Source organism: Terrapene carolina, unplaced genomic scaffold (genome assembly GCF_002925995.2).
Source record: "Terrapene carolina triunguis isolate 2854851 unplaced genomic scaffold, T_m_triunguis-2.0 Scaffold278, whole genome shotgun sequence".
Taxonomy (NCBI): Eukaryota; Metazoa; Chordata; order Testudines; family Emydidae; genus Terrapene; species Terrapene triunguis.
In genome coordinates, this window is record NW_020664629.1 from 572,136 (window position 1) to 587,000 (window position 14,865).

At 45.8% G+C, this 14,865-nt stretch overlaps 1 protein-coding gene across 1 annotated transcript in view; it reads left to right on the plus strand.

Annotated features, from left to right (window-relative positions):
• LOC112107161 (SWI/SNF-related matrix-associated actin-dependent regulator of chromatin subfamily D member 3) overlaps positions 1 to 14,865 on the plus strand; it is a 149,852-nt gene that overhangs the window by 20,280 nt on the left and 114,707 nt on the right. The window contains exon 3 of the mRNA XM_026657733.1: positions 303 to 345. Coding sequence (XP_026513518.1) covers positions 303 to 345 — 43 coding nt within the window. The remainder of the gene's footprint in view (positions 1 to 302; positions 346 to 14,865) is intronic.

Sequence of the window (14,865 nt, forward strand, 5' to 3'; positions counted from 1 at the left end):
ACACACACACACACACACACACACTGCTGCCCCATACTATAGAGGACCCTGTGATCACAGAACTTGAAGACTTTTTCCCCAAGATGTGTGACAGAAAGCCCTGATTTTTTCTTAGTTACCCCCACCCCTCGAAGCGGCTGAGAGAGGAGGTCCTAAGTACTGGGTATGGGTGAGACCCTTTTGCCGATACATGCACAGCTGTGCACCAGCATGTGGAGATGTCAGGATAATTTAGCAGGTGGCCTCGTTACTCCTAGATCTGTCACCATGGTAACGTGTTTTTTTCTTTAAAAAATGTACAGTGCCAAGAGGAGGAAGATGGCTGACAAAATTCTCCCTCAGAGGGTGAGTCACTTTCATTTCCTATTCACTTCACAGTCCGCTCAGCACCTTTGTTTATTCAGATGGATTTTAACAAATACTTTCACTTTTTGTTTAAAGATATCTAATTAAAAAGTAAGTAGCCTGCTGGGTGAAAGTCTAGAGAGTGAGGCCAATGCTGGGGCTGGGAGTGTGGAGCAGAGCTCGGCCTGTGTCCTCCTTGTGCAAAGGGTGAGCCCTGCTGACACTGCTGCATGCAGGGAGGGCCACGGGGCTGGGCTGCAAAGGACACAATTAGGCACTAGTGCCCTCTGGATTTCGAAGGGGTTTTAAATCAATGTTTCTGTGGGTAGCCAAAAGCAGGTTCAGAGTTCAACACCTGCCTGCAGGAGATGGGCTCCTCCTTACATTACAGTGGCCCAGCAGTTCATTCAGCTCCTCATTTTCAACCGTATTCTCTTGCAAGTAAATTGGCTTAATCAGTGTCAACAACAGGGCTAAAAGGGTCTAGATTGTCCAGAGAATTAACTCGTGTGTCCCTGAGAATTAGCTGCCTTTGTGTGGCCCTCTACATCCGACTGACTTCCTCCCCACTGCTTAAACTCTCTAACTTTCTTTTGCAAGCCCTTGAACTCCTCCTCTCTGCTGGCATCCTCTTACTTTTAAGCTAGCATGCAAACCCCATAACAAGTGCCCTGACCTGAATTGCCCCACCTTCCCATGGAGCAAAACCCTCACATCACCTCAGTCCTGATTGTCCTCCCAATACCCTCCTGTTCACCCCTCCCCCAACAACCATCTGGTCCCAAAAGACAAACTGTAGCCTTCACGACAAGCAACTTTATATCAATCACTTGATACTAGCCTCTCTTCTACTGCCATTCCTCACTCCAGATGCCAACGCCCCTTTGATAGGCACTCAGATACCTTCCACAACTCATCAGTCAGCCTCCCTTCCCTTTGCTAGCATTTATTCCCAGCTTCCAAGCTCTTCCTTTATCCCCCATAAGTACATGGGTCCAACCATTCCAACACATTAATCCTCTCTTGGCCCCTGTGAGATGCAGGTGTCTTGTCCCACAACTGTGAACCCTTTCTCTGCAGCCTCCCTCTCTGAAAGACCCAGGTCTAATCTTCTAGTCCTTAGAACATACCCAGTTTCCAGGTGTTGCTGCTTAGGAATTGGGTTGCAATTAAACCCAGGAACTTCATGATACTCACATTCTCCTAAATTTTTCATTTTAGAGCTGTATCTCTGCTCCACACAGAGCCTGTCCTTTCCCAGAATGGGAATTCAGGCTCTATATTCTTTCAGTTTTATGTCTCTTTCGCACACTGGTCCCCTGTGGGCCCCACCCATCTTAGACTAATAGATCATAAAGCCAGAAGGGACCATTGTAGTTATCTAGTCCTGGCCATAGAATTTTCCTGAATTAATTCCCATTTGAATTACAACAGATCTTTTAGAAATAACATCCAACCTTGATTTAAAAATGTCCAGTGGGAGAAAATCCACCACACCCCTTAGTAAATTGTTCCAGTGGTTAATTACCCTCACTGTTAAAAACTTGTTTTATTTCTAGTCTGAATTTGTGTAGCTTCAATTTCTAGCCTTTTGCTCTTGTTATACCTTTGTCTGCTAAACTGAAGAGCCTTTCATTATCAAATGTCTGTTTCCTATGTAGGTACTTGTAGACTGTGATCAAGTCACCCCTTCACCTTCTCTTCGATAAACTAAACAGATTGAGCTCCTTGAATCTTTCACTATAAGGCAGATTTTCCAATCCTTTCATCATTCTAATGGCTCTTCTCTGAACCCACTCCAATTTATCAACATCTTCCTGGACCGCAGAACTGGACACAGTATTCTAGAAGCAATTGCACCACTGCCAAATACAAAGATCTTTGAGAGAGACCCTTCTACCTTATGTGGTGAGAATGGAAGTTATTCCCATGTTTGTTAAAGGCCGCAGTTTTCGCCCCTTCCCAAAACAAAAGCGCATAGCTCTTGCAAATGGAACTGACTCCACTGGCAGCAAAAGACATGTCTTTATTCAATTACTGGTAACTCAGTGATGTTTAAGGCCTTTTCTACACTAGGGAATTTTGCCCAAAAGCTGCACTGGTGGTAGCACCAAAGGGAGCCTTAGTGTATACAAAGTGTGGCTTTCACTGTTTTTAATCACTGTCAGCTAAATCACTGATCTAGTGATAAAAGTCCTGGAAGTTGCCAGAGTCTCATCTACAGTAGGTTTTCCACCAGTGCAGTTGGGCTGGTGATAGCACCAATGGGGTGTAATCTCAAACTAACTGTGTCATTTTATCTTTCCCAGATGTCCTCTCTCCTCCTCCCTATAACTCCTTGCTGTGGTGAATAGGATAAATGTCACCTCTTCCATTAACTGGAAAATCTCTAGCTGTGGTTATTGGGAGCATGCACAATTCATGCTTCCAAGTCTCATGAGAGCTTTCTATTCAATCAGTGGCTGGATATAGACCCCACCCCCAGACCACACTCCCCCATGTACCTATAGTATGTGATAAATATTTTTCAGTCATTCCTCAGCCTTTTTGTTGCCTTTCTCCTAGTGCTTCCTGGAGGTTGAGGGAAAGTCTCAAAACAAATTGTACTCCCTCTTAAAAACTATCTTGTTTTCTGAATAAGGAGTGGGGAAAAGTAGTGAGAATGAGTGGTTTCCTCAGTGTAGGCTGCTGGTTCCAGCAGTGGCCTTGGCAGAGAGGCTGGAGAATGGGCAAACAGATCACACCCACCTGGACACACACATGCTCTGATTAAGCCTGCACTGCAGCCAGTCACTGCTGGAACTTGGTGCTGCTCTTTAATTGTACACAGCCAGCTCAGCCTAGTGTGACACACAGGCAGACATGTTGCAAAATTACAAGGCTGAGAGTTTAGTGGGTTATATTCACCAACATTAACTTCAAATCTGTTCCTTCCTCTTCCCCCACTCTTTCCCTCACATCACCTCCACCTCATGGTCTTTTTCAAACCTTATACCCATCCCACTTGCTCCCATGCCCTCCTTGTCTTCTCCTGTTCTCTCTGAATGCCAGTTCCATCTCAAAAAAGATCACAGCCATTCATCACCGCTTCATCCTCTGTTCCCTATGGTCTCTTGGCTCTCAAGACCTGAATCCCCCATCTGACAACAGCCTCTGTAGCCTCTCTCTCTTATGGTGGCCACTTCTCTCAAAGTCCCTTCCTTGAATTGTCCCAAAAGGAACATGGTGGGTGTCATGCTCCCCTCCTCTGCCTCCAGCCCTTCATGCCTTCTCCCCTGAGCAGCACTCATCTGTCTTCTCCCCTTCCCCACCCACCCAGTTCCTCCCACATCCACCTTCTTCTCTGACTCTGATTCCTGTATCTCCATCTTCTTGTCATCACAGTTTGCCACATCCATCCATGTTGACTTCATATTCCATATTGACAACCCATCAGATACATTAGGCACCTGTCTCCTCTCTTTTACCTTGACTTGCTCACCATAATCACCACTCACTTGACTTGCTCTTCACCAAGCACAGCCTTCTGATCTCTTTATCACAGAGTTTGTCCTCTACAACCACTGGCTCATCTCTTTCAATATCGTCATCTCCCCACTCCTTCTGGGACTTCTAGTCCCATCAGTGTCAATGACTTTTCTCCTTCCCTTGTTCTACTGACTCCAATCCATGATTCCCTCCAGTTTGCACTAGCCACCACTCTTGACTTGGTTGCCTCACTCGTATGCCACAAGGTCTGTCCTGGCAACCCCTGTCCCTGGCTCTTCCCCATCATCTACTTCCTCAGCTCCTGCTGCCATATTGCTGAGTTTCTCAGATGGAAGTCCCATGGATCATGCTGACTTCCTCTGCTACACAATTGTTCTCTCCTCCTTCAGATCTCCTATCTTCCTGGCCAAACTCTCCTTCTCCATACTGATGGACTGTCATACTCTCAATCCTTTTTGCCACTTTTGACTCCCTCTTAAAGCCCTTCTCCTTGCTGTCCATGCAGAATCTTGCCAATTTCTGCAAAGAAAAAATCAACAAAACCTCAGTCTATTTAGTTTAACTAAGAGAAGGTTAAGACTTGACTTTATCACAGTCTATAAATTCTAAATGAGGAGACGATTTTTGATAGTAGAGTGCTCTCTGATCCAAGAGACAAAAACAGAATGAGAGCCACTGGATGGAAGCTAAAGCTAGACAGATTCAGACTAAAAATAAGACATACATTTTTTATCAGTGAGAACTAGCATGGAAAAACTGACCTATGGATAAGGTGGATTCTCAGTTATTTGGAATCTGAAAATCGTACCTGGGCATCTCTTTCTGACAGACGCACTCTAGCTCAACTGGAAGTGATGGACTGGATAAAGGAATCACTGGATGAAATTATCAGGCCTGTGTTATGCACGAGGTCAGGCGAAATAATCATAATGGTTCCTACAGGCCCTTCTGAATCTGTGAATCCCGATGTGACCTCTCCCCTCCCCATCAGACTCTCTTCTTCCCCCTCTTGCCTGTCACAGACTCTGAGACTATTTCCCTGCTCTCCTCCTCTAACCCCTCCACCTGCCTCAGTAACCCCCATTCCCTCCCATTTCTTGACTTTTCTCATCCTGCCCTCACCTCCCACTTTGTTCAGGTTCCTCTCCTCAAAGTACAAATACAGTAGAACATCAGAGTTATGACCACCTTGGGAATGGTGACTATGTTCATAACTCTGAACAAAATGTTATGGGTTGTCCTTTCAAAAGTTTACAACAGAACATTGACTTAATACAGCTTTGAAACTTTACTATGCAGAAGAAAATTGCTGCTTTTAACCATCTTAATTTAAATGAAACAAGCACAGAAACAGTTTCCTTACCTTGTCAAATCTTTTTTTTAAACATTCCCTTTATTTTTTAGTAGTTTATGTTTAACACAGTACTGTACTGTATTTGCTTTTTTTTTTCTTTGCTGCTTGCCTGATTGTGAACTTCTGTTTCCAAATGAGTTGCATGGTTGACTGGTCAGTTTGTATCTCTGGTGTTTATAACTCTGAGGTTCTACTGTATGCATTGGTCTCGCTAAGGTCTCTGACTTCTTTCTGATCAAATTTCATACTCCTCCTTCTTGACCAATCAGCTACTTTGACAATACAGTCAATCCTCTTCTTCTCAAAATCATGTCATCCCCTGGCTTTCATGACTGTTCTCTCATGGTTCTCCTCCTGCCTTTCAGATCACTCCATCAATGTCTTGTTGAGTAGGTCCTCTTCCTCATCTCTCCCTCTTTCGATGGGCATTCCTTAGGGCTCTGTCCTGGCCCTCTCTTTTTCTCCCTGTACATCATCTTTTTGGGGGCACCTTTCCATAAGCATAACTTTAAGTACCATCTCCTCCAATTACATCATCAAAACTCATCTCTTCTGTAATGCCTGTAGCAACTGCAACCTGACAACAAGCTGTGATCACTACTATTGATTCCCTAAGAATTGTGCTCATCCTCTCATATTTGTTACCCCCTCTACCCCAGCCCACTTGTCACTTGCTTGTCTTATTAAGCCTTGTCTTTTAGGTTACAAGCTGTTTGGGGCAGAGACCGTCATTCATTTATTATATGTTTCTAGAACCCCACCTGGTTTCTACTGAGTACTGCATTATAAATGTTAAGTAGTAATAGTAGTAGTAATTAATAATAAATACGGCTATGAGGGAACAATGGTGGCAGCACAAGAGACTTATTTTACTTACTAGCTGTGCTAAAGCAATCATTCTGATAAAACGTTTGAGCCCAGTAAGCCAGAGGAGCCACTGAATAAGGCCAGATGATTTCAGACAAGTATGTCTACAATCTGTGTTCATTAGGAAGCAGGTGCATCTCATTTCTATTCCCTTGTCCAGTCGCTGTGAAAAACTGATTTCTGTTCAGCCTCTGGAAGTGCTGCAGCTATGGCGCTTACTCACATCATGCCAGACTTTATCACTTCTGTTGGATTCCAATGTAGTCCCATTGTTGCTAGTGTCACAGCTGTCTCTCACTTCTGTTGTTGGTTTTGTGGTGGCTCAATTAACTTTTGTTGCTACTACTGCTTTAACATATTTCTCCAACCCTTCTCATACTGCACGGTCTACAGCTGGTGCTGACATTCTCAAACCCTGTCTGTCTCCATGATGAGTCAGTAATATGAGTCAGAGCCCTCACAGTGAATCAGTGCCAAAGTCAGGCCAGGAATCTTGACTTCCCGTACTGAGCACATTGCTTCTCAAAGACAAGCGGATTGAGAAATAATTCACATTCAAAGTGGGGAGAAGAAAATGCAGCCTTCCTTGGAGCTGACTGTATTCTATGGCTGATGAATTTTAACTTGGTCTAGGCCCTGGACTCCCAAGTGAGTCGTGGATATGTACCACAGAGATGGCTGGGCTCATTGGTGCTGTGCTGTCAGTGAAGAAACGTGATTCATTGAAAAGGACCTACAGGATCACCCTCATTAGTCCTTCTGTCAAGAGCCACTAATGATTAATGATCTAGTACTCTTCCTGTGGTCCTGCTTTATAGACCTATGATCTAGAGCCTGCTTTTACTTAGTTATCATAAACATAAACAAAATCATAAACAGGATAGATTTTTTTTAGCCGGTACTAAGATCCTGGGTAAGGTGTTTCTGAGATTTGCCCATGTTAGGACGAATTACTCATGGCTGCTTGATTACTCTGACTGAGTGGTGGACTCTTGTATAACTCCTGTATGCAATATCACATTGCCTTTCACAGGGTCAAGGCTTGTCTGAATGGTATTGATCAGTGATCATGAGTGCCCACCATGTATTGCATTTACCATGTTTATGGGACTTTCTATTTGGGACATTTCTGGGATGTGTCAAGCACAGAGCACTCTTTGAAGTAGTGTTGATTACACATGCCTACTCCCTTGCTTATTAGAATATAGGAACGAAGGGTATCTAAGGAGCATTGAACCCAAGTACGCTTCCATTCCATTTGATCACTGCAGTAGTATCTGATGAAGTGGGTTTTTTACCCATGAAAGTTTATGCCCAAATAAATCTGTTAGTCTTTAAGGTGCCACCAGACTCCTTGTTGTTTTTGTGGATACAGACTAACACGGCTACCCCCTGATACTTGCAGTAGTATTGAGTATACTGACCTAGTTGCAATTTGCCATTCAGGACTGCTGGTTTCAGTCAGTTCAATGGCTGACAAGAAGTTGGACTTCAAGTGCTGTGCCTCTTGTAATGCAAAAATGTTGGCCTTTTGAACAATATGTGCACTGTCTGAAATGTCTAAGACAGGTTCATTTGCTCACAAGTGGTAGGTGTGAACCAGCTTCCTACTCAGGCTTGCTAGAATTGGGGGTCTTGGCTCTGTCTATTCCTTTTTGAAGAGATATTAAAAATCAACTAATCTTATTCTGAGGAACAGGCTGAATGTGTGCCCAGTAGATCCTCAATGCCCTCAGTGCAGAAACCCAAGAGGAAATAAAAGAATGGAACCAATATTTGTTTGGTTCTGAATTACTCTCAGAAGTTTGAGGTCAGTTGACCCATTGAGTTCAAGCCCTCCGGAATCTCTGGAGAAGAAGCAGAGGGGAAGGGATCCATGATTCCAATTTCTTTCCTTCCTCTCACTCTGAGGAAGACTGGCGTCACAAATCCTGTAGTGAGTTGGTGAAAAGAGTCTCCCTAGATATGAGGAATCTTGATGGCTGGGAAGTTTTATTCAGCACCAAACCCTTCAGACTGAATGAATGTTGAGGCTCTGGAGCGTAGTTTTAGCATTAGTGAGCCAGTTGGGTATGCTTTAGCACCAGATCATGTGAAAGCTTTAAGTGGGTCAGAACTCTTGCCATGGAAAAGCTAGCTTTAAATAAATAAATAAATAAATAATGGAGATATCCCATCTCCTAGAACTGGAAGGGACCTTGAAACATCATCGAGTCCAGCCCCCTGCCTTCACTAGCAGGACCAAGTACTGATTTTGCCCCAGATCCCTAAGTGGCCCCCTCAAGGATTGAACTCACAACCCTGGGTTTAGCAGGCCAATGCTCAAACCACTGAGCTATCCCTCCCCCCTATTTCCTCCATGTTTCCTTTCCTTTCCTTCCTTTGCTGTATCTAAACAGCCTTTTATGTATTTATTCCTCCTGAGTCTTCTGCACCAAGAGAGTTAAACTGGGAGTTTGTATCCTAGTTTGGTGATCCCACAGTGGCGGCCCCATTGCCATCAGGGATTTATCTAGGTACTTGTATAGCTCCCATTACCCTAGCATCTGCACCATGATACCAGATGCAGTGTGAGGCTCATTCTGAGTGGTCTCTGATCTGGAACAATCCATGAGCATCTGGCTTTCAGGTAGCAGTTTTCTCCAGCCCTATTGGGTAGCTGAATGCCTCCCTGTGCTTTTGTTGCTTGTACACCATGGTAATGTTGACCTTGGTGACAACCACCATCACAGTGTCACAAAGGAATAAGACACCTAGGACTTATCAGCCTCTTGGGCCTGACCTCTGTGATACCAGCCCATGTGCCCTCTGAGAAGGAGCCTTCATAGTCTGCATCTTTCCCATCTTCAGATGAAGAATCACTGAATTCAGAGGAGACTGATGAGTCAAATAAAGATGATGACATAGTGGCATCCACATAATCTTTGCCTTTTGACCATTTTAAGAACTTCTAGGTCCTGATCTGCAGAATTACAGAGGCTTTTGAGAATGACATCTTCACGACTTGCTCCAGGGACAAGGTGGGCCATATCAATCAACAAAACGGTCTCTCTGAGCCAGCAGAGGATTTCTGGCTTACTCCAGTAATTGTGCAGATGTTGCCAAGACTTACCAAGTTCCATCCCAGCTCCAGAAGCATTGTGGTATCTGCAGTCACAGAAGGAGCGTTGTAGAGCTTCAAAATAGGTACTCCAGACAAGATATGAGGAAGAGGGAAATCCTTGGCTGCAAGGCATACTCCTAGGCTACCATTCAGATAAAGCTAGCTAGTTATCAACTGTTGTCTTGCCTGGTATGGGTTCTGTCCCTTGAACATGATAGCATCTTTGCTTGAACACCTTCCAGAGCAGTTCATGAAGGAAGCCAAGGTTATTTGAGAGTGCGCAAGAGTTAAATCACTCACTCAGTGAGTGGTGGATATGACTTCTCATTCACAGCGGGATGTGTTCACTTTGAGAAAAAATGTCTGGCTGAAGAGCTCCAGTCTGCTACTTAATGTCAAGGCTAATGTCAAAGATCTTCCAGTTGAAGGATTGAATCTTTTTAGTTCAAAAATTGATAATACTTTGAAAAAGCTCAGTTTTGGGGTTTCTCTCAACCAGCTTTCCAGCAAAGATCATCTTCATTGTGTTATTGAAGGGAGTCCGGTTAGAATCATACAGAACCTCATTAATGCCGCTTCCAGAGATCACTTCAGAGCAATCTTTCTCAAAGAGATGAAGAAGACATCACAAATAGATGCCTGCTCCCTCAGCCCCCTTATTGATAGTGTTACTACTTCAACACTGACACAATAATTTAAGTTTTGGGTTTTTTTTTACAAGATGCTGGAGAATCTTATTGCGGCATCTGTGGCAAACCTTTTAACTTCTCAATCCCAGTCCATGTATCTAGTCCATCTTTTGTCTTCTTTTCTGGTCTGGAGGAGAATAACTTCAGTCACACAGAAAAGGTGCACCATCCAATTATACTTGTACTTAAGGCTGAGAGTTTGTCACCGAAGTCACGGATTCCGTAATTTTCTGGGACCTCCGTGATTTCTGCAGCAGCTGGCCTGGGGGCCGCCTGAGCTGCTCAGGCAGACCCTGGGCCAACCACACTGGCTGCTGCTAGGGCAGTCTCGGTCCACCACGCCCCTCTCCGCCAGCAGCAGCAGGAGTTTGGGTATGGGAGGGAGCTCAGGGCTGGGGGTTGGGGTGTGGGAGGGGGTGAGGGCTCTGGGAGGTGCTTACCTCGGGGGGGCTTCCCAGAAGCGGTGACATGTCCCTTGGCTCCTAGGCGGAGGTGAAGCCAGGGGACTCTGCGTGCTGCCTCTGCCTGCAGGCACTGCCCTCGCAGCTCCCATTGGCTGTGGTTCCCAGCCAGTGGGAGTTGTGGAGCTGGTGCTTGGGGCGGAGGCATTGCGCAGAGCTGCCTGACCATGCCTCCGCTTAGGAGCTGAGGGGGGGGATGTCGCTGCTTCCAGGGAGGCACGGTGCCAGGTAGGGAGCCTGCCAGCCCTGCCAACACCACCTGCCCCCAGCACCAGCAGAGTTCATGGCCCGCCCGCCCCCCCCCAGCAACCTTGGTACCCCTGGGCTGCCCCCACCCCAAGATTTAGTCAGGGGTATATAGTACATGTCATGGACAGGTCACGGGCTGTGTATTTTTGTTTACTGCCCATGACCTGTCCATAACTTTTACTAAAAATACCCAAGACTAAAACGTAGCTTTAATTATACTCCATGTTACTTCCCAAATCTCCCTCATAAGAGAGTACTGAGAGATGAAGTGGTCTCTCTTCTCCAAATTAGAACTGGTTAAATGATGTCTCAGTAATGCCATGGAAAAGGGTTTTGTTCCCAATATTTCCTCATTTAAAAAAAAGTTAAAGGTGTCCTTCATTCCACATAAGGTTTAAGAAAACACAACAAATACATCCCAAGGTTCACATTCTGTATAGTGACCTTAACTTCAGCTAGCATGTTGATGGGTATGGAATAAAGTTCTGCATAGTCTCTGTAATTCCTTCTTGTTGTTGCCACAGGACTTGTCCAGCTGTCTTGACTTTGAGCAGGGGATTGGACTAGATGACCTCCTGAGGTCCTTTCCAACCCTGATAGTCTATGATTCTATGACTTAAAGGATCCATCATTCCTTATATCTGTCTGACACATAAGAAGCAGCCCTGGTTATGTGTGTGTTCAGATAATTTCCAGAACTAAGTTCTTTCATTTGTCCTTCCTATAATTTCACCTGAACTGCTCCGTAATAATGACAATAATGTAATTAAATTAGGGCTGTCGATTAATCGCAGTTAACTCATGTGATTAACTCAAAAAATTAACTGTGATTAAAATTAAAAAATAATCACGATTAATTGCCCTGTTAAACAATAGAATACCAATTGAAATTTATTAAATATTTTTGGATGTTTTTCTACATTTTCAAATATATTGATTTCTATTACAGCACAGAATACAAAGTGTACAGTGCTCACTTTATATTATTATTTATATTATTATTTTTTATTAGAAATATTTGCACCGTAAAAATGATAAACAAAGGAAATAGTATTTTTCAATTCACCTCATACAAGTAGGGCTTGACAAAGCCCTGGCTGGGATGATTTAGTTGGGGATTGGTCCTGCTTTGAGCAGGGAGTTGGACTAGATGACCTCCTGAGGTGCCTTCCAACCCTAATATTCTATGATTCTATGAAGTACTGTAGTGCAATCTCTTTATCGTGAAAGTGTAACTTACAAATGTAGATTTTTATTTTTTTTGTTACATAACTGCACTCAAAAACAAAACAATGTAAAACGTTAGAGCGGAGGCTCTCAAACTGTGGTCCATGGACCACCTGTGGTCCACGATCTCCATTCAGGTGGTCCGCGGATAGTTCCCTCTACGGTGCGCATCTGGGCGGCTGCACACGTGAGAATGAAGGGCTACCCACCTAATTAGTGGAGCTGTGCAGGCCTGGCTCCACTAATTAGGTGCCTGGACCCTGGAGAAGACACACGTGTAAGGTGAGGTGGTAGCCTTGGGGGGTATAGGGGAAAGGTGGGAGGGGACAGTGGGGTGAGAAGAGGGGGTGGGGGGAATTTGGGACATGCAGGGCTGCGGCGGCCAGAGAAAGAGGTGACTTTCCCCAGTGCAAGGGCTGCAGCTGCCAGGGAGAGATGGCTCTCCTTCCCAGCCTCAGCTCTGTGGCTTCTGTGGCGGGGGAGAGACACCCCCGCCTCTTTCCCAGCCCCAGCTCAGGTGCTGCTGCTGCGTGGGAGAGAGGGCACATCCGTCGCATTAGAAGGGTAAGACTACTGATATTTGAGGTATGTCTACACTACGTGATTACTCCGATTTTACAGAATTTGATTTTTGGCAACAGATTGTATAAAGTCGAGTGCATGCGGCCACACTAAGCACATTAATTCGGCAGTGTGCGTCCATGTACCGAGGCTAGCGTCGACTTCCGGAGTGTTGCACTGTGGGTAGCTATCCCATAGCTATCCCATAGTTCCCACAGTCTCCCCCGCTCATTGGAATTCTGGGTTGAGATCCCAATGCCTGATGTGGCAAAAAACATTGTTGCTGGTGGTTCTGGGTACAGCCTCACCCCTCCCTCCGTGAAAGCAACGGCAGACAACCGTTTCGCGCCTTTTTTCCTGGGTGAACTATGCAGACGCCATACCACGGCAAGCATGGAGCCTGCTCAGCTCAAGACAACAGTCATGAACATTGTAAACACCTCGCGCATTATCGTGCAGTCTATGCTGAACCAGAACCTGAAAAACCAGGCGAGGAGGCGCGGCGACGAGAGTGATGAGGACATGGACACAGAATTCTCTCAAACTGCGGGCCCCGGCACTTTGGAGATCATGGTGTTCATGGGGCAGGTTATAGCCGTGGAACGCCGATTCTGGGACCGGGAAACAAGCACAGACTGGTGGGACCGCATAGTGTTGCAGGTCTGGGATGATTCCCAGTGGCTGCGTAACTTTCGCATGCATAAGGGCACTTTCATGGAACTTTGTAACTTGCTTTCCCCTGCCTTGAAGCACCAGAATACCAAGATGAGAGCTGCCCTCACAGTTGAAAAGCGAGTGGCGATAGCCCTGTGGAACCTTGCAACGCCAGACAGCTACTGGTCAGTCGGGAATCTATTTGGAGTGGGCAAATCTACTGTGGGGGCTGCTGTGATGCAAGTAGCCAAAGCAATCACTGAGCTGCTGCTACCAAAGGTAGTGACTCTGGGAAATGTGCAGGTCATAGTAGATGGCTTTGCTGCAATGGGATTCCCTAACTGTGGTGGGGCAATAGATGGAACGCATATCCCTATCTTGGCACCGGAGCACCAGGGCAGCCAGTACATAAACCGCAAGGGGTACTTTTCAATGGTGCTGCAAGCACTGGTGGATCACAAGGGACGTTTCACCAGCATCAACATGGGATGGCCCGGAAGGGTTCATGACACTCACGTCTTCAGGAACACTAGTCTGTTTAAACGGCTGCAGCAAGGGATTTACTTCCCAGACCAGAAAATAACCACTGGGGATGTTGACATGTCTATAATTATCCTTGGGGACCTAGCCTACCCCTTAATGCCATGGCTCATGAAGCCATACACAGGCAGCCTGGACAGTAGTCAGGAGCTGTTCAACTACAGGCTGAGCAAGTGCAGAATGGTGGTAGAATGTGCATTTGGACGTTTAAAGGGTCGCTGGCGCACTTTACTGACTCGCTCACACCTCAGCCAAACCAATATTCCCATTGTTATTGCTGCTTGCTGTGTGCTCCACAATCTCTGTGAGAGTAAGGGGGAGACCTTTATGGCGGGGTGGGAGGTTGAGGCAAATCGCCTGGCCGCTGATTACACGCAGCCAGACACCAGGGCGATTAGAAGAGCACACCAGGAAGCGCTGCGCATCAGAGAAGCTTTGAAAACCAGTTTCATGACTGGCCAGGCTACGGTGTGAAAGTTCTGTTTGTTTCTCCTTGATGAAAACCCACCCCCTTGATTGACTCATTCCCTATAAGCAACCCATCCTCCCCCCTTTGATCACAGCTTGCTTTCAAAGGAAATAAAGTCACTATCGTTTAAAAATCATGTATTCTTTATTAATTGATTATAAACATAGGGAGAGAACTGACAAGGTAGCCCGGGTGGGGTTTGGGAGGAGGGGAGGAGGGAAGGAAAAGGCCACTTCAAAAGTTCAAAATAATGACAGCCTTTTGCTTGGACTGTCCATTGGGGTGGAGTGGCAGGGTGCACGGAGCCTCCCCCCCCCCCCCCACCTGCGTTCTTGGGTGTCTGGGTGAGGAGGCTATGGAACTTGGGGAGGGCAGTTATACAGGGGCTGCAGCGGCACTCTGTGACCCTGCTGCAGTTCCTGAAGCGCCACCAGACGCCGGAGCATGTCTGTTTGATTATGCAGCAGCCCCAGTGTTGCATCCTGCCTCCTCTGATCTTCCTGCTGCCTCCTCTCATCTCGAGCGTCCCTCCTGTCCTCACGTTGGTCCCTCCTGTCCTCATGTTCATTGGCAGCTTTCCTGTACTTTGATACCGTGTCCTTCCACTCATTCAGATGAGCTCTTTCATCGCGGGTTGACTGCATGATCTCTGAGAACATGTCATCTCGCGTGCATTTTTTTCGCCGCCTTATCTGAGATAGCCTTCGGGAGGGAGGCTTGAAAAATTTGCAGCTGCGGGAGGGGAAAAAAGGGAGAGAAGTATTTAAAAGGTACATTTTACAGAACAATGCTTATACTCTTTCACGGTGAACAACACTATTCACATTACATAGCAGATGTGATTTCGGTACAAGGTC